Consider the following 24,537-nt stretch of genomic DNA (forward strand, 5'->3'; position numbering starts at 1 on the left):
TCGTTAACTGTCGGTCCGGTTTAAAATAGTCATTGATCAGTACCCCTTGCTTGTTGTAAGAGGCGAATAAATGGGGCGGTCCTTCAGATAGTACTGCAAAAACTGAGATCCTTGTCACAGCAGGTGTGGCACGATAAAGATCCCTCAGTATCATAAGCGCTGAGCATAGGCCTAAATTTTGCAGCCCGTCATCGGCAATGGTTATGTCTTTCATGTGAGTGAAATATTCTCAAGAGAGACTTCAGTCAATATATAGGCTAATCAAACAATCAAGTATACGCTATCAATGTTCTCTAAATAGTGGCATCGAATAGCGCTTCAAAAGTTTCATCGGCTTCCAGTTCGATTCCAGCATAACGAACAACTTCCAATCCAGTGTTAAGAACTATCGTACATATTAAGATAGATATCATGAATAACTTAACCGTATTACACTGTTAGGAAATTTCTCGAGAGCCCGCGCTTCTGTCATTTCTCAGTATATACATGAAGGTTATTTGTGCGCTTGTTGTAAAAACTAAAAAAAAAAAATATTTACAGATATTTTTGAACACGCGGGCGGATATTATTTTTTGATAATATTATAATTTGGATTTGTTACAAATAGAAGAGGCGAATCCGACGAACTAGATTACAAATTGTCATGGCCTAAGATGAAATTAATAAAGTTCTCCCAATAAAAGTAATTCAATAACTTAAAAGATTTTGTCATTTATTTCTCCGAGAATGGAAGAAATTATTGCTTCTTTTATCGTTTACATTTTTCTAAGCAAGTGAACATGATTTACCTTAAATTTGAAAATTATAACGAGGGGGGGGGGGGGCGCACGCCTACTGCGCCCCCCCCCCCCCCCCTTAAATCTGCAACAGATACACATTCAATAAGGAGAAAAGTAGAAGCAAGTCATATATGTATTTGTTCAGAGCTTTAGTGATTATATCTCAGGTGTTTCCAGGGAACTTATTTGCCATAAACTTACTTTTGTGTTCTTCATAGGATATATAAGATAGATGACTGTTATCTTCGCTTTTTCATCCAGCATACTATGTTTATTAGGGAGGGGGCAGCTAGAGGAAAAATCTGTCTTTCACTGGTTACATCAATAAAAGAAATCATTTGAAGCTGTGTGTTTTCAGTTTGAATGGGGCTATATTGAGGGCATGTTTTGACCCAAGTGTAGTGGGATTTTGATTTTATTGTTTGATATTAGAATTTTGAACCGTTGTGCAAGAAGCAATATAAGACCTCAACATTACGCAAAAATAAAAAAGTATGTGAACAAGCTTTTGGCCTTACATCAATAACTTAGTGCAAATTTGAGTTTGTCGCTACTTTTTTAAAAAATGATTTACGAGAAGAAATGTTTGTATTTGTGATTTTTGGAAGTCTGATGTCTTTGACGGTTGTGATGGGAGATAATGGCAAGTCTGTACATGTATTATTAAGTGAATTCATATCCAATGTAAATGTTTGTATTTGAGTGCTTTGTAAACTCTTTACCGGAAGTTCATATATACCATCCCACATGAACAATAACTCTTACAAGCAAACAGTACGAGAATAAAAGAAAATTTTTATTTGATTTGACCTTTTTTGAACTTGAATTAAGGGGCGAGATTTCAAAAGATCGATGTCGGATAAAAATCTAAATTCAAATAGTTAGGGGGAGGGGGACTAAAAACTCCTGTAAGTTTCTGTCATCCAACATCGTTTACACTTTAGTGGAAGAAAGAAAAAAGACGTGACTGTTAAAAACCACATTATGATATTACATTTTAAAGAACGTTTACATTTATTGCATGATAGTGAGGGAGACATAAAGGTTTTTTTATCAAAGAAAATCGTATTTTCAGACTCTGCAATGCCTGAGGGAAAATGATTTTTCTTCGGTGAATAGATCTTCATATCTCCAGAACATTCATGCAATAAATTGTTTATTATACCAAAACAAAGCAACGTTACAGAAATGCAATTGAAATTGCAAAAAAAAAAATCCTGGATACGCTCATTTATATATCGCTGGTATTAACAGCTTTAGATTGACATCCAACATGTAAATAAGCTTCTTAAAATAGCCATGATGATACAGATCGAATGAACTTTGTGATTCTCATACAGATCAATAAAAAGCAAAAGACAATTTAAATGAGCAGTGAAAGTTTTTAAAATCAAAATAAGTTGTGTAGCATTGTAATAAAGTAGAAAAATGAATTCTTCTAAACACACAATCAAGGTACTGTTAAAGTACACACACAGTACATCTTGACATTCCTTTTTCCGGTTCATCACGGAAATGCCAAAAAAACTAGGTGCTTTTCTATTATGATGCATGTATTTGTGCATGCACTCTGAAAGTTTGAAAGTATACTGGTACCTCATGTGGAGAACACATTCTCTTCCATACCCAGCGGCTTGAATAATTCATGTGAAATTTTCGAAAAATCTGTGAGCCAATTAAAAAACAGTATGACCTACTAGTAAAGCTATGTGTGTGGCCCATGATATTTCGAAAGAAAAAGTACATTTTAGGTTTAATAGAACTCGTAGAACCAGTGATGGCTCATTTAGTATATCAATCTTGATACAATGATTGAATTGATTATACACACACACAAAGATAGGGCAAATATCCCAAACCCCACCTAGCTTCTAAAGAGATGGGGGATAACAGCTATATAGTATACTCATGAAAAATATTTGATGAAATTGGTACAATTTTGGCATAATCATGAATTAAAGTTGTATATCTCATTGTTTTATATTTTGGCACTGATCCCAAAATTAATGACACCAAACCTTGCATCACTACAAAGGGTACTCTTTTCGAACTGTACTAAAAGTGGAATCTGTGTAATATCATCACTATGTAATGTGCATAGGAATGATATCCCTGGCTGGCTCTGACAAACTTCCATAGCTACCAGATAATCCAAGTTTGATGTCAATGCAAAGTCCAAAGGACAGATTTGAACTGGAATGATGTATGTGCCTCAGGAACAACTAGAATTTCAATAAGATTCTCTGATTTCACACTTCCTTGAATATTAATTTCTGGACAATATATGCTGTGTTCTGGGAGAAATTTTGCAAGAAGAAAAATGAATTCAGATTCTTTTGTTACACAAAAAAATTTGAATAAATTAATAGAAAGAATTAAAAAGATCCTTGTCAAATTTTCAGTAGTGCATGTATTAAGGTCACTTTTGATGAATCATTTATTTCATTTTACAAATGATGACCTTGAGAATGTCAATAAGGTCAATCCTGGTAAAGCAAAATTTCCCCTCAAAAACATCACTAAATAAAGATTAGACTTGGAAATAAGATTTAATGACATTAGCCTGTGTACTTTAATAGTACCTATTGTACATCAAGTGCACTTTAATTGCAGAGCAATTTTTTTTATTTGGTCGTTTCACATGCTTGAGGATTTACAGAAATTGAATAGTGAAATTGTATTTATAAATAGTGTACTGAATAGGGAACAATTGGGATGGTGCTCTGTTTTTAAATCAGCTCTTGAACTAGGGAGCATTTTTCATTTAGTAAGTTTCAATGGAAAACACAGTGATGTGGCCTAATTTTCAGCAATGGTTAAATCCGTTTTATTTACAATGGCTTATTCTTGGGAGGAACTTTTTACAAAAAGGTAAGGTAGATTTTTTAATTATCACATTAAATTTCATAATCCAACTTGTCAGTAAGAATTTCCATGAAAACAATGCTGTTATTGGAATAGGTTTCGGACTCAAACACATGGAATTTTAATACTATCTTGTAAATGTAACAATTACTTTTCATTCATGTTTGGAATGGAATTTGATCTTTAAAAACATTTTACTAAATCAAGACAATTGGGAATTGCAGATACTTCAAAGATCTGTTTAATCAGAAGTACTTTCCCAAGAATATATATTCCCAAGGCTTGAATTTACTATTCGCTACTCGCACAATGCAGTTTGGATTTCAGATTTGTGATTATCACTTTCATTCTGAGTAAGTTTGATATTAAATGACACTTTTTGATGATATTGGGCCAATTTACAGATTTTTTTGTCTAGACACCATTAATGATGCAGAATGACAGGTGTAATATGTCTGTCATCTATGTGATAAAAAAAATTGTGGGATGGTTTTTTTTAAAAGTGCACTAGACTATCTTCAATCAATATCTCTCAGGATTATTAGGAAACTATTATAAGGATTTTTTTTATTTTCATTTTGATTTTTTTTTGTAGACTGAAAAAAAATTTGGCTTTAATGGTGTGACTTTAAAGTATTTATCATCTGCCATGACCTCTGAATTGTATCTCATGGAATGGTTTGTGTCACAGATCATTTTATGTGTGCCACATCATCACTGTCTTAGAAAAGCATAACAAAATGCCTAATTTTACGTGCCATAGGAACTTCTAATATGAAAAATGGCTTGAAACAGTTAACATTAACAAGTTGTGTGAAAGATATGAAAAGTAGAAGATTGTGTTGAAGATAAATAATTGTTATCACCATGCAATTCATTGCAAGAAGCGATATTGTAATGTGACTGTTCCTGTGTGGGTGGGTATTCACATTGTGTACAACACTCAGCTTGTAGACACGTACTGTACAGGCCACATTTTTTATATTTCACATGTAGCTTTGTTATTTAGAGAGGAAGAACCTGTATAATTTTGGATCAAAAGGTCAAAGGTCAAGGTCTTTATGGGACTTCACAGAAAAAGCTTGTAGACGCTCTACAGGACATATTTTTTGCTCGATTAATTTGATACTTCACATGTAGCTTTGTTATCAAGAGAGGAAGAATCCTATTGATTTTATAGGGTCAAGAGGGCAAGGTAACTATGGGACTCCATAGAAATAGCTTGACACTTATTGAAAAATAAATGAAGAACTAATTTAGTAATGTATGTTACTTTTCAATGCTAAATGTATAAAAAATATTTTAAGATCTTTTAAAAGATTTTATCAAATTATAGACAAGGATTAAAACTTTGAACAAGTAAACATTAATTCAAAATAATTCTACTTGAAGAAATTTAAGAATTTACTAGCAATAGTGAATGAAATATAGGAATTATAGAATCTTTGAAATATTTTTAGCAGATTCCCAAATGATTATAGTAATGCTAATATTAATGATAAAACAAAGGCAAATAAGCATAAGAAAAGAAAGCAAACAAGTAAAAAAATAGATAAAAAAGGACTTTATAAATTTGAATATCCTACTGTTGAGTATGTAATACTTGTTTACACCAAGTCGCTTTTGATTGATCTCTCATTCAGCCTTATTTAATGTACTTGGTTTGTTGACCCTCAAACATCGAACAGATTTACGTCTCATTGATTCTTGTCCATTGGACAAAGGAGAATTGGAATGAATATGATTTATACTCACATACATATTTTCTTTTAAGGGATTGTGGTTTTTCACCTAGAGAAGGTCTCTGTGGGGTTTTACTACAGTCATATACAGGTCACTGGGCATATAAGGACAGCCCAGCACTTAATGATGTCATGAACTTTGGTATCTACAGGATGAAATGCAGTAAAAATATGCCAGATTGACAGATTATTTCTGGCAGTGATTCAAGGGACTAATTTGAAGAAAAAAGATGACAGGAAATACAATCAATGGGTTTTCTTTTTCACAATCCCCGATTTTTCTTCTTTAATTTTTGTGGCCTAAAATAGAAGCAATCCAAGGAAAAATGTCTTGTTTACATAATGTCTGTTACAGACCTGGCATGTACTTTTAAGTGCTTACCTTTCTGTGAAACGAGAGTGCAAAGCACTCATTTAAATCGAGGATAATTAGTGTTTTCGTAAAATGGAATTATTACGGGCAGACACAGATCTACTTAGTCCAAGCTCCATGTTCACCATATGGTACAGGGCCATCAAAGGTACTGCTTAAACCTGGTGACTAATCTTTTAAAAACTCTAACATTGAAAACTTATCTTAACTAAAGCATGAATCTGTTCTTTTAAACTTGTGATATTTTGAGAGGAGAAAATATTTTTTAAATCTGAATTTTTGTAGATTATGTATACTTAGAGGATATCAAACATGGTTTTCATTTCAATTTTAATGCCAGAAAAAATTAAATTCAAGGTTTAATTGAGTTATATTCAGTATTATATACCTGAACTATTGTCAAGAGCATTTCTGGCATGCTTTTTAATAAATTGCCAAATATTGTAACATCTTTTTAGGTTACAAGTTATAATATAAGTACTTGAAATCAAGGCAACCAGAAAAAATTATCCATGTTTATGCTGATTAAGAATTTATCCTTAATGAAGTAGCTAGTTAGCTATCTGCACAGTGAGAGTCAAGAGTTCAAATATTGATTTTGAACTTGCATGCTCTAGAAATCATAAATATGTACAGATGAATTAAAAGGGAACAGTGAGTGTATCAACCACACGATCTTTGTCCTTGAAAAGATGACTCTTCATACTGTTATTAAAAGGGACTTGTTGGAACATTACCACTTTACCCCTATACCTGAGAACAGTCCAAAGCTTTGTGTTTTTGTTGTAGTTTCATGTTCATGGAGGTTTTCTATGTGTATTCTCTCACAGAAGTAAAATGAATTGTGAACATCCCCATTTTATAACAATAAAAAAAATTCTATCTGATTGCCCTATTTTCATTAGCTATGTACATCAATGATCTTCATTCTATGCATGCATACATTTTCAGCAAAGTTTGCTCTTAATAGCTGTTACATACTGCAACATCATATTTAACAAAGAGTGTTGTGTCACAAAATCCTGATAGTTTTATGAATATTTGATCAAGGGAGATGGTTTTATTCCATAAGTAGACATGTTATATGGTGGCAAAACAGCATCATTAAATTTTTTATATATATATAATTATGTTGTACTTACATTTCAACATTAAAGTTGTATAACAAGAGTTATAGACTACACCAGTTCTTGGGTCAAGAAAGCATCTGTTGTCCTTGGACCCTGTCAATAACTTAGGATATTGTTCTCAGAGGATTACACGGCTAGATACAAACCATTTTGTTTAAACTTTTGGCACATTTTCATTTCATAGTCACTCATTTCTAACTATTCTATAATAATATATTTGTTCAATTTTCTACTTTCATTGCTGATTTTGAAAGCAAAGCATATTGGGCATTTACACTCTCAATTTTCTGTTTTCTCCCTTCACTTCCTAAAAACATGGTGCACATCAAGCAATATCCTGGGTGTGCTTGCACACTGTACCTGTTCACTTCATTGGTTAGAACATGTTCTGGACATCTCAGACTAATGAAAGAAATAAACCCTCAGCAATTCAGTTTTGTAGTTTGCCAAATGAAAAACTTGTGTGAATATGAAAGGTATTAATAAAGAAAACAATAGTTGTAGAATAGTTATTCTGTAATCTGCAATAAATGAAACCAAGTAGAATAAATCAAAGTGAAAATATAGATCAAAGGTTGTATTTATGAATCAGATAGTAGGTATGTTTTTTTTAGGGGTTTTTGTTTTCAAAGGGAAAACACATCCAAAATTTTTTTTTAATTTACTTTTAAGTTCAAGGGCTATTCATTTCAAATTTTGTCATTGCAAACTTTTCACATTTTCATCTTCTCCAGAACCATTGGGCCATTTCCAATCAAATTTGGTACCAATCATCTGTTGGTGAAGGGGATTCAAGATTGTTCAAAGGGGAGATGATCAAGAAAAGGCCAAATAGGGTGGGGTCATTTAAAAATGTTTTTCTCGAGAACCATTGGGCCTGAAGAGCTGAAAATTACATGAAATTAAATACAGTCAAACTTAGTATTGGGTTGCCCTTGATTTATAGAGAAGTCATAATTTTACTATCATTCCATACATTCTAAATTTATAATTGATCCTTTTCAATATTGCCATACAGAGGGCATATATTCTTCTAAAACACATCTTGTTTGATAGTAAAATTTTGAGATGGAGATGCAAGATTATAGCGATATAAAGCCTCAGTCATGTGCAGGAAAATCTGCACTTTAAATAAAAGGGTAACTCTCTGGTATGTCATCGTCCCGTGGCTTATTGGATAGTCTTGAAATTGTGTTCAAATACTTCATTATCATTTAATGATGTTCACATTGTTCTGACCCAGGGATTTAGAATTTTCCTACAATTTACAGTGGATCAAAGAGGAGTGTTTTATAACTTTTTTTTTTCATGTAAAAGGGTATGTTCACTTTCCTATCGGTACTTCAGCATAGCAATCATTATTTTTGTATCATATACAACATTTTTCACATCGATGTTGAATCTTTTCTCCATATTTTTCCCTCAATACACAAAATGCAGTTCATAATGTCTATGTTTCTATTTATGCTTTCTCCTCCATACCATGCGGTATATTAGGGGGAGGGGGTGTAATTTGGAGCACTTTCAATTTTGGGAGCTGAGGAGACATTTGCTTTTCTTTAAAAATTTATTTTATGTATGAAATTGAAACTTTATTCGGAGTTTTGATAGTTGTATTAAGAAAAACAGAATGTTGGAATCAAGGCCTTTGTAGCATGGAAAACTCTTACATAAACTACTATCTTAAGGTGTGGGTAAGATTTAAGACAATTCTACTTTGATCCAGATTGCCGTATTAGATAATACTGACTTGTTTGATATATTCCATTCCAAATAGGCCTGTGTGTAAGGTGACTATTAACGAAGGTTTGCTCATTGTGTAAGGTGACTATTAACGAAGGTTTGCTCATTGTGTAAGGTGACTATTAACGAAGGTTTGCTCATTGTGTAAGGTGACTATTAACGAAGGTTTGCTCATTGACATACATATTCATGGAATTTTACGATCCCTGATATGTGTTTTATAGATCATGGTCCCTACTTTGTGTTTTGTAGGTCTTCCTAAATCCAATGGTGCTAGCAATAGCAACTGGAATCTGAAGTGCTTAGTGTGTGGAGACCGCTCATCTGGGATCCACTATGGAGTACTGGCCTGCGAAGGGTGCAAGGTAAGATGGTCTTTTATTATCCAATTGTCTGCAGTTGAGCTACTTTTAGTTGAGTAATCAACCATTTTTTGCTTGTTCCTTCTTGATTTCTCTGTACATGTAGCAGTTAATTTAGCAGTTAAATTAACCGGTCATTAGTTTTGACTGATTCATGGCACTGCACGTGCAACTTACTAAGATTGCACTGTACCTATTCATCATCACAACTGAGCTTTATAAATACATAATTTTGAACAACATTTTATGAAATATCAAATTAAATTCTCATTGATAAAGTGGTTCATTTAATTACAGAAAAGTAGATTAATCAATTGAATAATAAAACAGTTATTTCGTGTATCTTGGGGGAAACAGTTCATGAAGTCTTCCACACCACCTCTGGACAATAATTTTGACTGTTTCCATGAGATACATGAAGTAACTGTATAATGCTGTGAAACTGTCAAGGCAATGGAACTGTTATTATGTAAAATCTGTGGAGCTGCCCAAATCTTAACGCTTAGAAAAGATTTATTGAATCTAGTCTTCATGATGCAAGGACTTGCAGCAAAAAGTAATGTGGTATGGTAATACATCAATTTCAGCATATTTAGGTTTATCAATGCTTTTATTTGTGTACACCTTGATTAGTAGTGAATTATTCATATTTCACTGAATTTTGTTCCCAATTAAAAAGAAGGGGGAAAAACAATTTCAAGGAAAAAAATGAATAGAACATTATGTAAAATTAAGATAAAGTCCTTAAAATATCTACATGAATATTACCTACTTAACTCGCTAAATGTTGTACTGTCGCCCAGCACTGCCTGGTATAATCATTACTTTTAAGTTTCAAGCTTTAAAAAAAACCCAAAAAAAACCTGCATTTCAATGTGAGCAAGTTAAAACATATTATCCATTTACCAGTAAGATATGGAGAGTAGAATGTATCTTTGGAATGTTTGATCAATAAAATTAGTTCTACATAGTCACTCCTTATGGAAAAATGGTCAGGGGCAGAGTTTCAGTGCAAGTCCAAAGAAATACACATTAATTGTCACAGTTTTAGAATAACATGTTGGCTTTGTACAGGTTATATATGCATTCATTTATATAATCTTTGTTATTGTGCAGGAGATTTTTAATCAAATTTAGGAAATTGAATGCAGCAAAAATTGAAACATCAAAAAACATTGCAATTCAGATTAATTGTATGTTAAGAAATCATGTTGAATGGCAAGACACACAATGGAAGGAGCTAGTTATCAGTTTTTCACAAAAGAAACTAATATTTGAAGATGGCTGTAAATTATTCTTTCTTTTGTTTGCAGTTAAATTAGGTTGAATGGGATTGGGCATGGGGAAGGGGATGAAATAATTATTTGTTGATTCTTCCAAAGCACTAGCAGGACTTCCACCTTGTTTCCTTTGTGCAAGGCAGATGAGGGTCATACTATTAGACTTCCCCTGGTGGAACAGTTCATTATAGGGTAATCCCCATCTGAATCTGGTATGATTGGATGAACAAGACAATACAGATAATGTGCATTGTCCAAGGGCAATTTAAAACAGCCAAATTCCATCACTGGGCATTGAACCAGCAACCTAGGATTGCCAACTTATCATACTGAGGCATATATTGCTCTTATGAGACAAAATGATGCTGTTTTAAAATCTGTAAGTCTGGCAGTTCAATTAGATTCGAATGTTGAGTTGTGTTGAGGAAGAGTAGCCTTGAATTTTCATTCCTCCTTTTACGTTACCTGAGTCAATCGGGTGACCTATTGCTATTGGTTTGCATCTGGCTTTGTGCATCAACAATTGCACATTTTTAATTTCTTCTTGATAACAATCCTTCCAATTCTTTTCAAATTTGGTATGAAGCATCTTTGGGACAAGGGGGACATAAATTGTACATTTCAGGACTCCTGCACCTCTGGGATGTTTGGGGCGGGACAAAAACTGTCGGCATCATCCATAGTGCATAAACAATTGAACATTTTTAACTTCTTGATAAATAACCTTCCAATTCTTTTCAAATTCAGTATGAAGTCTCTTTGGGACTAGGGTAATGTGAATTTTAAATTTCAGGACTCTTCCATTCCCAGGGCTTTTGGGGCAGGGTAAAAATGTTAAAAATTTACCAATTTTCAAAAATCTTCTCTACAACCACATATCTGGAAGAAAAACTAAATGCATAGTCATTTAGAGCAGGAATGCCTCTACCAAAATTATAAATGTCATGATCCCTGGGGTAGACGTTCTGACTCCAAGGTGTGGCCAAACTCGGCATATATGAAGTGTTTATGTGTAAAACATTTAGATAGCATCTTTTTTTTAATGCTATTGATGCTAAATTGAAACTAAGTGGATATTTTGAACTGAAGAAACAGGTAGCCCTTTACCAAATTGTAAATTTCATGATCCCAGGGGTATAGTTTTTGGTACCAGGGTGGGACCAAAACGGATATAGTGATTAAATGTCTGTCATTTGAAAAACTTCTTTAATTTTGTGGATACTATTTAAAAACTAAAGGTATATTCAGGAAAAGCAGAAAAGGATATACCAAATTTGTGAATTTCACAACCTCAGGGTAGAGGTTCCAAGTCCAAGTATGGTCATATACTGTCCTTTACATTTAATAAACTTCAATAATTTTCTGACACTTAAGATAAATGTAAAATGAATATATAATAAAAAATTAGTTTAATGTTAATGTATATTAAGGAAATTAACATGTATTAATGCAAGTATTTTATAGTACATGTATATTAGTATTTTATAGAAACCATTCATACAATTTTCATCTTTATACAATCATTGCACATATTTGCTACTTTAGTTCCTTGGCAGTGAACCTCAAGGGGAATATCAATGTTGTTTCCAAGTCTGGGGTTAGTTATAGTCCCACAACTTTATGTTTCACTTGGTTTGAAGTGCTTACCCGGTAACTATTCTGCTTTAAGAAACCAAATTTTAACAAGAGTTTACTGATCAAGTCAATTTACTTTTTAATTTGTCAGGACACTATTGTCATAACCCCAGTGTCACACTTTAAAGGGGCATGGACATGATTTGAGCTGAAAATTTTCAAATTTTATTTTTCTATTTTTGATGTTTAGAATGCTTAACTAAGGTATTTCTAATGGTCAACAAAAATTTGAATGTCAGTTGTCGAGGTACATGGGAGATACGGAGCTCACAATTATTTGTTACAGTCTATGCGAAAGCCGTCGGACCTGACCGATGTACAGTGCCTGAGGTCCGATGCATCATTTTTTACACCGGACCGAAATGTCCGATGTCTCAGTGTCCGGTTTTGAACTTTACTATTTTGATGCGGAGTCATTTAAATATTTGTTATAAGAAAAAATAGCACACAAATCCAAATATGTAAATGAATGTGATTGAAACCGCATGGACCATCTAAAGTAATATACGGGAGGGATCCCTGGTATAGTATTACTAGTATAATAAATAAGATTTCCTTGGTTTTGCATTTGCACGTGTTTCACTTTTTTACATTAGGTTTTTCGGTCTGACAAAATTTGGTTCGGTCCGGTGTGTTCATTGATTACACAGGACCAAATGTCCTGTGTGGTCCAAAAAACTTTCGCATGGACTGTTGTTATGTAAACAAGGCTCGTGTCATGTTTTTGTTTACATACCGGTAAGTTAAATATACTTGTAAGTTTCGTTTAAAGCAGACTTTTTCAACTTACAAGTTACTTGTGCTGATGTTGAATAAGAGATGAATGGATATTTAGTAATGCTGTCATGGTTAACCGTGGTAAAAACACATTCAGTTTGGTTGTATTTTCCGGATTTCAGTTCAGTTTTGTTTACCATATCCCATTTTCTTCGCTACATGTCGCCATGACATGTGGAAAGAAATCACAAGGGTAGGAATACTTTTAAAATTTTCTAAGAAAGGGAGAGTCAGAAGTTGATTGCTCCTTAGCCAAACGTTTGGCATTTAGAAGTGATAATCATGAGTCTTTCGAATATGACTTTAAAAACGGAGGTCCCGTGTCACAGCATGTGTTATGTTAAAGAATTCTTACTGCTACAACTGTTTAATTACAAGCGCCATGCATAAGTCTGAATTTGCAGTAACCTCACATACGTATACACCTAGTCTATCATAAAGGCTCTTGAAAGCTTATGTAACCTTATGTTATGACATAATGTCGATTTTAAGTTAATATTACTTACTTATTGATTGTTGTTTTATTGAATAAAATGCATTAGAAATTGATGTTTGCATTTGTACTAAAAAATAAATGCTTCAGGGTCCACATTATTCTTGAAATCATTGTAAGTTACTTTGATTAATCACACAAAATAAAACCGAACCGAAAACTGAGGTTTTGTTTCCTGAACTGAACCGAAAATTGTCTGAACCATGACAGCCGTAATATTTAGCAAATACATGGAGGCCTCTACCAAACTTGCAATTTCAGGATTTCTTGGATAAGAGTTCTGACTCTAGGGCAAGTTCAAAATAGTCATATAGTGTTAATATAACATGTATTATGTAAAGCCTTTCATCAGTATGAGTACTTTCAGAGGCATTTGTGTTTTAAGATAACATCTTGTTTTATGCTCTTTCTGAGTATTAGAATTTAGCTTAGATATGCAGAACACGAAAATTGTTATAGATTTCATACCCCTTGAGGCTAGTGAAACTAAAAATGATACTCAGGTGACCGATAAGGCCTGTGGGTCTCTTGTTAAAAAATAAAACCACACTCTGAAAAAAATATTGAAACTCAAAAATTGCTCATTATGAAATATAATTGTTGCATAATATTTCAAAATTTTATTATGTTCTGCTATGGAGAAAATCACAAGCTGTACAGATTAAAAATCTGATCTCCATCTCACAGTCCTGGAATTCAGGGACTCCACATGCTTTGTTGGGACACTATATATAGCTGTAATGTTCTCCCCTATAGGAGAGCAAAAATGTTTTGTTTATATATTGAAGATAGTAATCTCCTCTTTTATGTGGCACTATCATTGATGAATATTGATTTGTAAATAATTCTATTGTCAATGACTATTTATTTAGTCATAGTTAATTTTGATATTTGGGCATATTTGAATATTTTTCAAAATTTTGTTTAGGAAACTAATTTGGTCCTCAGTGATCAAAGCTTGAAATTTTGAGCATGTGATGTTTGATGGAGCTATCCTAGTTAACAGATAAGTGAAAGTAGGACAGGAAATTTCCACGTAAACAACCAAAATAACAGATGTGCTGCTAATCTAAATAATGAGTTAATCCTCTTAGATAATCCCAATAAACTTAAACAGAACAAAACAATGTTAAGAAAACAGATGACGTAAATGCTTACATTTTCATTGCATGTTTTTCATTCTTAAAGCTAGTTCATTCACTTGAAAAGGCCAATAAGGGCAATTGATATTATACAAAACTGGAAAATGTAAGCCAATTTGATTTCAGTTGGTTTATTGTATAACTTTTTAGCTCACCTGAGCTGAAAGCTCAAATGAGCTTTTCTAATCACCTTTTGTCTGCCATCTGTCTGTACATTTTTCACATTTTCATCTTTTTCTCCAGAACAATTGGACCAATTTCAGTCCAACTTGATACACATCATTTTAGGGTAAAGGGGATTCAAGTTTGTTCAATTGAAAGACCATGCTCCTTTAAAAGGGGAGATAATCAAGAAAAGGCATAGATAGGGTGGAGTCATTTGAAATCTTATCAAGAGTCACGGGGCCAAAAAATTGAAATTTAATGAAAACTTCTTGACACAGTGTAGATTCAAGTTTGTTCATATCATAGCCCCCGTGGGTGGGATGGGGCGACAATAGGGGATCAAAGTTTTACATAGGAGTTTATAGGGAAATGTCTTTAAAAATCTTCACCTCATTAACAGCAGGGCCATGATTAGTCATAATAATATGCAAGCATCTTCGGGTGGTTCACCAGTTGTGGTAGGTCAGTGGTAGAGCGTTCGCTTTGTGATTGGGAGGTTGTGAGTTTGAGCCCCACTCATTTCTTGGCCGCATCAAATCTAAGATGTAAACATAAGTAGTGATTGTTCCTTCACCAAACGCTCAGCATTTGGAAGTGACAATTTTGGGTCTTTCAGATATGACCTTAGAAATGGAGGTCCCATATCATGGCAGGTGTTGACACATTAAAGAACTGCTACGGCCCTGAGCACTAAGCATAGGTCCCCTCACTGCTACGGTCTTGAGCACTAAGCATAGGTCTAAATTTGTGATACTTCACCTACAGTTTGTGTTGTCTCAGTATGAGTGAAAAATTCTCAAAGGGACATAAAACAGTCAGGTAGTTCAAATTCAGGTTCAATTCAGGGACCCCAGGGTGGGGCCACAATAGGAGATCCATGTTTTATGTCGGAATATACAGGAAATTATAACAAATTCTCTTTAAGATTCGCGGGGCATACAAAATCATATCAAATGCAAACATTCCTAAATTGCATGGATTCAAAAAAAATTATTCAAATTATTAACCTTAAGGTTAGAGTGGATACAGGAAAGAAAATCTTTTTAAAAAGGTCTTCTTCTCCAGAACAGCAAGATCATATTTGTCATTGGCATTGAGACATCCCCATGAATTCCGGTTCAGTTATGTGGTTACCTTCTGGGGCTAGGTTGGGGCCACAATATGGGGTCAAAATTTTTCATGGGGATAAATTAAAGATTGAAAAAAATATTTAAAAATCACAACAGCTGAACAACAGCAGGGCCAAGGTGACTCAGGTGAGCAATGTTGTTTATGTATAATTTATTCTCATTTCACAATTTAGCAATCAGCTTCTCCCACTGTCTCTTTGTCAGATATGCTTGAACAAAGCAATCTGGGATATCAATGACAATGATTTTAATATCAAAGATTTTGATTTGATATTCCAAGGTTATTTGGAAACTGAGACATTTACAATCATCAGAAAAGAATTTTTCTTGACTTCAGATGTTTAATGTGTTAAGAATTAAAGAACAAGATCTGGTGATTGCTGGAACCCGGTTTGTCAGAGGCAATACATCATGTTGCGTAATTAATGTCTACCTGTCTTTTACCTGTGCTAAATATCTGATCTGTGTTAAGTATTGGTACAGGTACCAGTATAGGTCACTATATTGATTGCTTTGTAGACCAAAGCAGGCTAAATATCAGAGGTGAATTATTACGTAATCAAAGGATATGTCTGGGACTGTCGCATGGTGACACAGTGTGCATATGCAAATGCTGATGTGTTGTCTTCATTTCATTAGTTTATCAATCTTTTGTCCATTTTTATCACATTTATCAAGATGTAAAAAATGTAATTAGTGTATAACAATCAATTTGACAAACCAACCATTTACACAATTTTTTAGGGGTTTAATGTTATTGTTTTTCATATAATACTTGAGTACATTATGGGAAAAGAATTGGGAACATGTTTATATTAACTCTCCCCAACAGAATGAAATGAAAAATGTTGTGCAAAGTATGTAAGATAAAGAATGAGGGGGATCTAACATTCTGTCTCTTTAGAAGTAAAGTACATAGCAATGAAACTTGAAAACCTTATCATTTCCTTTGTACCTTGCTGTTTTGACCCTCTGGGCTAAGTTCTTTGATGCAATGAAAATATTTTCTTCAGAAAATTTTGAAATTAGGTAGATATTTTTGGAAGACATCATGGCTTTGGGGAATTAATGAGTGTAATTTGTCTGATCTCTGACACAGAACTAAAGTACACATAAAACATATCTGCCGTGCACAGTGCAACATACACTTCATAGACAGTGTTTGTACCTTATGAACCATGTGGTTTTTTTTATGTTTTTAGGGTTTCTTCCGAAGAGCTCTACAGGATATCGGAGACCCAGCCCGCAAACGGTGCTATTACAACAAAAGTTGTGACATCACAATCTTAACTCGCAATCGATGCCAATACTGCCGCCTACAAAAATGCTTGGCTCTGGGCATGTCTCGTTCAGGTACAGCCAGCCATTCATATCTATTTTGTTTGTCATCTCTGTTAATTTTACATTTTTCAGTGAAAAGGCTTGTAAAACCTGCCTTGAACTATTGATTGCAACTTATCAGTAGCATATTTGACATGAAACTGCGAGTCATTTACTAAGTAAACATGAGGTTTTCCCTGTGGTAAGGTTGCAGGAAAACAGGTTCTAATATTGAAAGTTAATATATCAAAATGATTATCATTTCTGTTGAAGTTTTTGACTAAATATGAATAACTATGCAAATGTGTACCATCCACTCATTCTTTTCTCTTTTTTTTTTTAAGCTGCAAAACTTGGTCGAAGATCTCGCAAGATGAGAGAAATGATAAAAACTATGGAGGACTCTCAAACCGAACAGGCACTGCATGGTCTGCTGAGTTTGAACTCGGAGGCAGAGCGCCGCATTGCTGCCACAGCAGAAGCAGCTGTCAAAGCTACTGAGATTGGACCAGAAAATCTCCACAAGGATGCAGCACCACAGGCCTCAATGGCTGCCCTGTCCATTTTGCTCAAACAGAGGGCGCAGAGTCAACACTCGCCAGACCAAAATCGAAATTCTGTGGAAACCAACTGCTCAACAGAAGACAGCAACGACAGTCTGCCTAGGGTCCATATCAAACAGGAAAACCATGATGAGGAATATGTCTCTAGACCTTCATCCATTCATGAAATTAATAATGTTCCTGCCCACTCACAAAATGGGGACCCAGCAGTGCGTAACTCAATAGTCAGTTCTCTGTTGACTCTGCCCCAGCATGTTGCATTTAGATATTCACATCCTCAACTCCTGCTACAAGGAGGAGACAACAAGGCAAATCTGGAGGAGGCATATCCACAATTTGTACAGAATCTGGTCAGTCATCACAGTGAGTTAGCTGCCCAGGAGAATTTCCTGACCCAGCAGCAGTCAGTAATTGTAGAAAACATGACCCTTGACCTGCGTAAACACAACCGAGGAGATGGACCTGAGGAGAAATTCCATAGAAGCCCTATTAAAAAGCGACCATACAATCCTAATGCTAGTACTGATATCTATCCAGAACCAACCAAGTATGCACGCACAGAAACAATCTCAGAGAGGTCAGATTCTCCAGAGTCCCCCCAGAAGCTGGTCATTAACATGGGGCAAGATTACAGTATGAAACAGTCCTCCCCACCCCCAAGATCCCACCTCCCTCATAGGGAGAGGGGCCTGGATCACACTGCAGTTGTGGCACCCTTTGTAAAACCCAATATTTACATTCACCGAGAGGAAGATACGAAACTGACAATTCCACTACTGACATTCAAAATTCATGAAGCATTTAACCAGACTTTTACATTCCTGAAACTACAGCTTAACCATATGGAGGAAATCCTGACTCTGCACAGAGACAGATTGGCCCGCATCGATCAACTGTCGATCAGCAACCCCCACACACTGAAGAGCATCCTGTTCCCTGAATTACATGCTCAATTAAGAGTAAATATTTGCATTATTCATGTCAACAGTGCATTTGTTAGTTTTATTTCACCAAATTTGACAGATGACAAATTTATTGGCATAGGTATTGTTTTAATACTTTGAAATGAAAAACAGTGAAACACGTCATAAGGTCTAAATGACAGCTGTAGTACAGTGAAAGTGAATAGCTTTGCAAAATACCCTTAAATAATGTTAATTAACAAAACATGTACAGCATGAATTGGTCAGAATGTGAATGCATAAAGTACTCTAGTCTTGAGTGGTATATATGCCTGAGTGTAGTTCATACTATGTTGAATCTATCCCTTTCTTAAAGGACACATCGCATGTTTTTAAACTTATTAATTTTTTCAGCAAAATTAATTCATTTCATGCCTAAAACTACTTTACATGTGTTTTAAATGAAACAGTTTGCGTAGTTTTCGAGTTTGAAAGCGATGAAATTCAAATCTTGCGATATGCATATTTTCTTCGATATTTTACGCGCCATTATCTGTGACGTCATATGCGACCTCGAGCGAGAAGATTTGAAAACAGTTGATAGTCATTTCATAAACAGATTAGATTTAATTGACAAACAAACAATTATCACATTAACAGTTTGTAAATAACACTGCATTAGGGTGTTTTGTGCCGTTTAAGGGTGTACTTGCTGTCAGTAGAGAAGATTTGGACTGTGTTTTTTTCAATTTTCGAAGGAAGGCATGAGGGACAAGACGTGAATATTTTTTGTCGGCACAACGACTTTGCCATAAAAAACCCCAGTAGAATTTGTCCCTGTACTTTTTCAAACAAGCACTTGGACAAATACGTAGATAAACTGCGAGAAAATGGTTCTATCGAAGCTACGCACTGTTACATATAGGCCTACGGCATATGCTTTCCGTTCTGCTCTCGAATTCAATACACACTCGCACCAACTGACCTTCACCTTGTAACAACATATAGGCAGAACTTTGCTAGCAGTGTCTACCAACTGGTAGTTTTAAAAAAGAAATTTAAAGATAAAAGATAATTGAACTTTCAATTATAAATAATAAAATATAATATTTCCCCGACTTTGAATTGAATTATAATGCTTACATTTTTTTTAAGGAACGCGTATGTGTTTACAACAACAGCACGCCGCGCTCCCACTTCCTAAGTAACAACGTGTTGATAACAAAAAATAATGATTAGGCCTAATAAAATTGCTTTAATAAAATAATTTAAAAGTACTGTGATTTTCACAATAAGTTTGATCATTATTATTTTTTTTTCTTTTTCGAAATGCTCCCGTGACAGTAGGCCTAGTTGTCAATGATACATAATCGCATCATAATTTAGGCCTATCTAACTTCTCCAAAAATAAATTTAATAATAGTTGCAATGTTTATTTTAGAAAATCAACACCGCTAATTACAGTTGTTTACAGACATGGCATTACCAAATTGTGTTTAGACAGTGATCCGATGTAAACATTATTTACTCGCAAATTTATGCAGATTTCATATTCGCTTTTCTCGCTACATTTGGGTCGTTATTTGTATGCACTGGTGGCTAAAAGATATAAGACTCGAGAAATTTGTCAACATCGAAATAAATGTTATCCATGGTAAATAAATTAGGCCCCTAAAACCCGAGTTTTTAGAAATATCTAACACTTCTTTTACAACAAGTTGATGGACGAAGGTCGCATATGACGTCACTGTACCACGTGACTACCTATCTAATTAACTAGGCTTTTTGAAATCGGGGCTTAGATTTAAGTCCGTATTGTGGCTAATTATCGCAATACTTCAGCGAACGAACTATTACAATTAATTTCTATAAGCATAAGGAAGACAAAATGCATATAACTCTGTATACTTTGAAAACACGAGATGTGTCCTTTAAGTGAAACACCATTATAAGAAAGTAGAAACATTGCTAAAGGACAGGTTTTTTTTAGAATGTTTTCTTTGCAAACTTTTGATATCTCTCTGCCATTAAGTGGTTGGGGCATATAATGTTACCTTTTTCCTTTCGTCGTTCTGTCTTAGTTTTTTTGGACTTTTTTGCTTGCAGATAATGAGCTTTTATATGGTATATATCTCTTTATAGTTTCATGTCAATTGACCTATTTTCATCCCTTAGAACTTTGAAAATTTATAAATATTCAATGTTTTCTCTTAGACTTTGAAAATTTCTAATTATTAACTGTTTTCCAAACTTTTTTAACTTATTTGAGCCATTTCTGATCAAAATTTATCTGTTGTTTGTCGGCATCATTCGCATTGTAAACTTTTTACAATTTCATCTTCAGAACTATTAAATCAACTTTAACCAAACTTTGATGAATGGGATTTAAGTTCAAATGAAGGGCCATCTCCCCTTCCATGAGGAGATAATCAAGAAAAGGCAAAAAAATACAACAATGTAGCTAAATTATTCATCATCACCTACCTTTCACAGTTCATTGACTTGGTTAAAGACCTAAACCTAATTATAAATTTGTCTTTTTTCCTGGTCTAGTCTTTGTACCTGAATAGTAATTGATTTCCAACCATTCCTATCCTGGTTCCCCAATTTTACCTTTTACCATAACCTACATAATGAACTTTGAATATTGTTGCAGTCCAATAATTTTTGTGACCGGTAGGGCCCCATGTATTGCAATGCAATACTCTCAGAATGCTTGTTGTCAATGCAGTTCTTTTTTATGTCTCTTTATATTGATGACTTGCACATCAAGTTTAAGTTTCTTTTTGATAAATCTATTTTCACCAAAGTTATTTCCTTAGACTTTGAAACTTTCTAATTATTCAGTTTTCTGATGTTCTTTCATATGATATGCATGTTTACTATAACAACTTACAGATTAAGCAGATTTTTATGATAATAACTTACAAATCAAGTTTCACTTTCCTGTATATCGATCTACTTTCACAAGAGTTATCGCCCTTGGACTTAAATACTCACTTTTTATGCACCTGTAATCTGAGATTTAGGTGCATATAATTTTTAGTTTGTCTGTTTGTCCACAAAAACTTTAACCTTGGCCATAACTTTTGAATTCTTAGTGCTAGGGCTTTCATATTTCACACGATTATTCATTGTTACAAGACCTTTCTTTGGGTACTGGAATTACTGGGGGGGGGGGGGGGGGATGTCAGTGTTTCACATACACATCTTGTTTTTCCACAGACATTGAATGAACAAATAAACATTAATGTGTCTTAGTAATTGAGTAACTAGTGTCCTAATAATTCATTATAAGGTCCACCTTGCACTTCTATGTCCTCAAAATCTAATGGAATTCAGTTCTCTTCACAACTGATCCATGAAAACAAAAGTCTATTTTTGTTTCATTTGCACCAAAGTTATTTTCACTTCCTTGGACTTTCCATTATTTCAGACTTGAATGTCAGCAGGGACATTAAGTCAGTGGGGACATTCATGTTATACTTTACACATGTCTGCATGTTTTTTCACTATGTATGATACTTTGTAGAATCCAGATGGCACAATTTGTGAGCCGGGAGAGGTCTGCTGGGAAGGGTTTCAAAGTCTTCTGAACAAAACAATCCAGGATACAGTGATCTTTGCCAAGAAAATCCCAGGATTCCCTCACCTGGATCAAGATGATCAAATCAGCCTGATCAAGGGTGGCTGCTTTGAAGTAAAGAATTTGCTCTTACTTTATTAGTTATAACATGTTTATATATATTGATGATAGAAATACATGTAGTGGTTGTATTGGGTACTTTTGACTCAGCTTGAAAGAATTTATAGCAGGGGTTCAAGCATTTTATGCCTCTGTCATGAAATGGTCTGGGCATATATTATTACACCTTTCCATTTGTCATTCCGCCATAGTCATTTTGACTTTGTAGATAAAATGAGCCAACATTTATATTGATGACTTAAGAGAGATCAAGTTTCATGTTGATTGACCTATTTCATCAAAGTTGTTGCCCTTAGATTTTGAAAATGTCTAGGCCTAATCATTTTCTGTTTCTGTAATCGTAGATTTTGGGGGCATGTAGTTTTTAGTTTGTCCACAAAAACTTTAACCCTGGTCATAACTTTTGAATGGATAGTGATGGGACTTTCATATTTCACATGTGTATTCCTTGTGACAAGACCTTTCCTTAGGTAGCAAAACTTTTAATTTCATGACCTTGACATTAGGGTTAGACATAGTAAGATTTACCAACTTGCATATGCATGCACATATGCTTTGTTTTAATTGGCTAATACTAGGAAATCAATAACTCTGTTATGAAGGTAGTGAACTGATATTCATAGCCAAGGTAGATAATACTAATATCTATAGATTGCTATACTGAAGAATGCACACATGCAGCCATTCTTTGAAGGACAACAAAAAATGTTTTTCCATCAAAATCATCTGAAATTTGTGTTGTAGATGTATCTTGGTACTACTTACTGTCTGCTGTAAAACTGTCTGCTCAGAATTATTTACCATCATGCACATGTGTTAAATTCTAATTTTAAAATTTTAAAATCATCACAACTTTCTGATAAATGATGGAAATTTACGCTGTAGGTATATGAATGGCATCAGCAAAAGTGCCAAGTCCTGTGTGCTTGTCTGCACATGCATTGTTGGCTTGGGTTTATTGAGTTGTTTTTTTTATTACTAAAATAGCCATAACTTTCGAAGAAAAGATTTAAGTAAAATGAAATTTTTACTGCAGCAGTGCATGTATCGGTACCTAATATATGGTGTAAACAAAATTTGCTAAATCAAATTCCATGAAAATGAATGCATGTTCATTGTAATTCTTAACATCTATTCAAGTATTGATCTATAACATTTTGAGATTTTAATGAAATATTTTGAAAATTGTATTGCAGATATATTTTTGGACTCTCTACTGATTAGTGTCGTCAAAATCACTTGCATACAAATGCAAGCATTTGCATTCAATTTTGATTTGCTAATATTCAGATACCTATAACTCTTTTATGAATTAGAAAAATGGAATGACATAATGACATTCACAAACTAAGAACCTACAATGTAAGATGATTGGTTTTGATGAAGCACATGTACACATGTGCATGTACGCACGTACATTGTTTTTGGACATCCTATTATGAACTCGCTCTTATATCCTCATTTTTCATTGAAATCTTTTGAAATTTATATTTTTATATTTGAAGAATGAGTGATTCTTGGCTCATTGGGTTTGAGATGATAAGGTTTATCAGCGTCATATAACATATAAGAGAGAATGCAACTTTTGTGAAGAACCATGAATGAAATTATTAATGCATAAATTTGTCTATTTAGGTTGCATGTGTGATACACTCCAAATTCATTGACTCTGACACAAACACCATGTTTGTGGCAGGCAAGAACATTCTTGTATGTCGTGAGGACATGAAGCGAGGATTTCCCCTCGGGGAACACTTTGTGGAACTCTTCTTCAACCTATGTGTTCGGTTCAATGCCTACAAGCTGGGTGATGCAGAAAAAGCTCTGTTCAGTGCTTTGGTGCTCATTTCACCAGGTAGGAAACTATACATAGCATATATTATTATACCTCATGTAAAGAATCACTAGTAAAACAGAATCTGATTGGCTGAGAAGGTCACGTGACCATCGTGTTTGCCCTGCAACAAAACGTCATGTTCCACCCCTTCGGATATCTCTTGTTTCACTTTTGTGTCCAGTTAAATGAACAAACCCGAGTGTTCCGAATGACACAGACAACAACAAACACAGTCTCGTGCATTTCCATAAATTTAACGTCAAGGTAAACAAATTTTATTGTGGCGTCACAATGAATCTGAGTCGTTGTACTTTGATAGTTTGTAAGGCACAAAATATGCGGGTCTCTGATATACAATTAAATCGCCTGGTTTTGGTTGATAGAAAAAACAAGCAAGTAAATCAGCATTTTTTCATGAAGAATGGAAATACAAAAACTGGTTATCATAATCACTGTAATTCGTTGTTTTTACATTCTAATACGTTGACAGTGCGGTGTTACTGTTAAGGCAATTCTCAGCTACATACAATGTATAGATGAGCGGACTCCAATTTCAAATACATTTTTTCGGTATAATAAACAATTTATTGCAT

General features: G+C 34.2%; 1 protein-coding gene across 5 annotated transcripts in view; it reads left to right on the forward strand.

The window, feature by feature from the left end:
* The window catches only part of LOC125668650 (nuclear receptor subfamily 1 group D member 2-like), a 55,122-nt gene that overhangs the window by 24,347 nt on the left and 6,238 nt on the right, over positions 1-24,537 (forward strand). For 4 of the 5 annotated variants that reach the window (XM_048902969.2, XM_048902970.2, XM_048902972.2 and 1 more), the window contains exons 4-8: positions 8,885-8,997; positions 16,819-16,969; positions 17,281-18,458; positions 21,934-22,101; positions 23,743-23,962. In XM_048902969.2, the coding sequence (XP_048758926.1) occupies positions 8,885-8,997; positions 16,819-16,969; positions 17,281-18,458; positions 21,934-22,101; positions 23,743-23,962 (1,830 nt within the window). Of the gene's footprint in view, positions 1-3,970; positions 5,908-8,884; positions 8,998-16,818; positions 16,970-17,280; positions 18,459-21,933; positions 22,102-23,742; positions 23,963-24,537 lie in introns of those variants that run through there. The other variant, XM_048902973.2, reaches the window with a different exon arrangement.

Source organism: Ostrea edulis, chromosome 4, assembly GCF_947568905.1.
Source record: "Ostrea edulis chromosome 4, xbOstEdul1.1, whole genome shotgun sequence".
Lineage (NCBI taxonomy): Eukaryota > Metazoa > Mollusca > Bivalvia > Ostreida > Ostreidae > Ostrea > Ostrea edulis.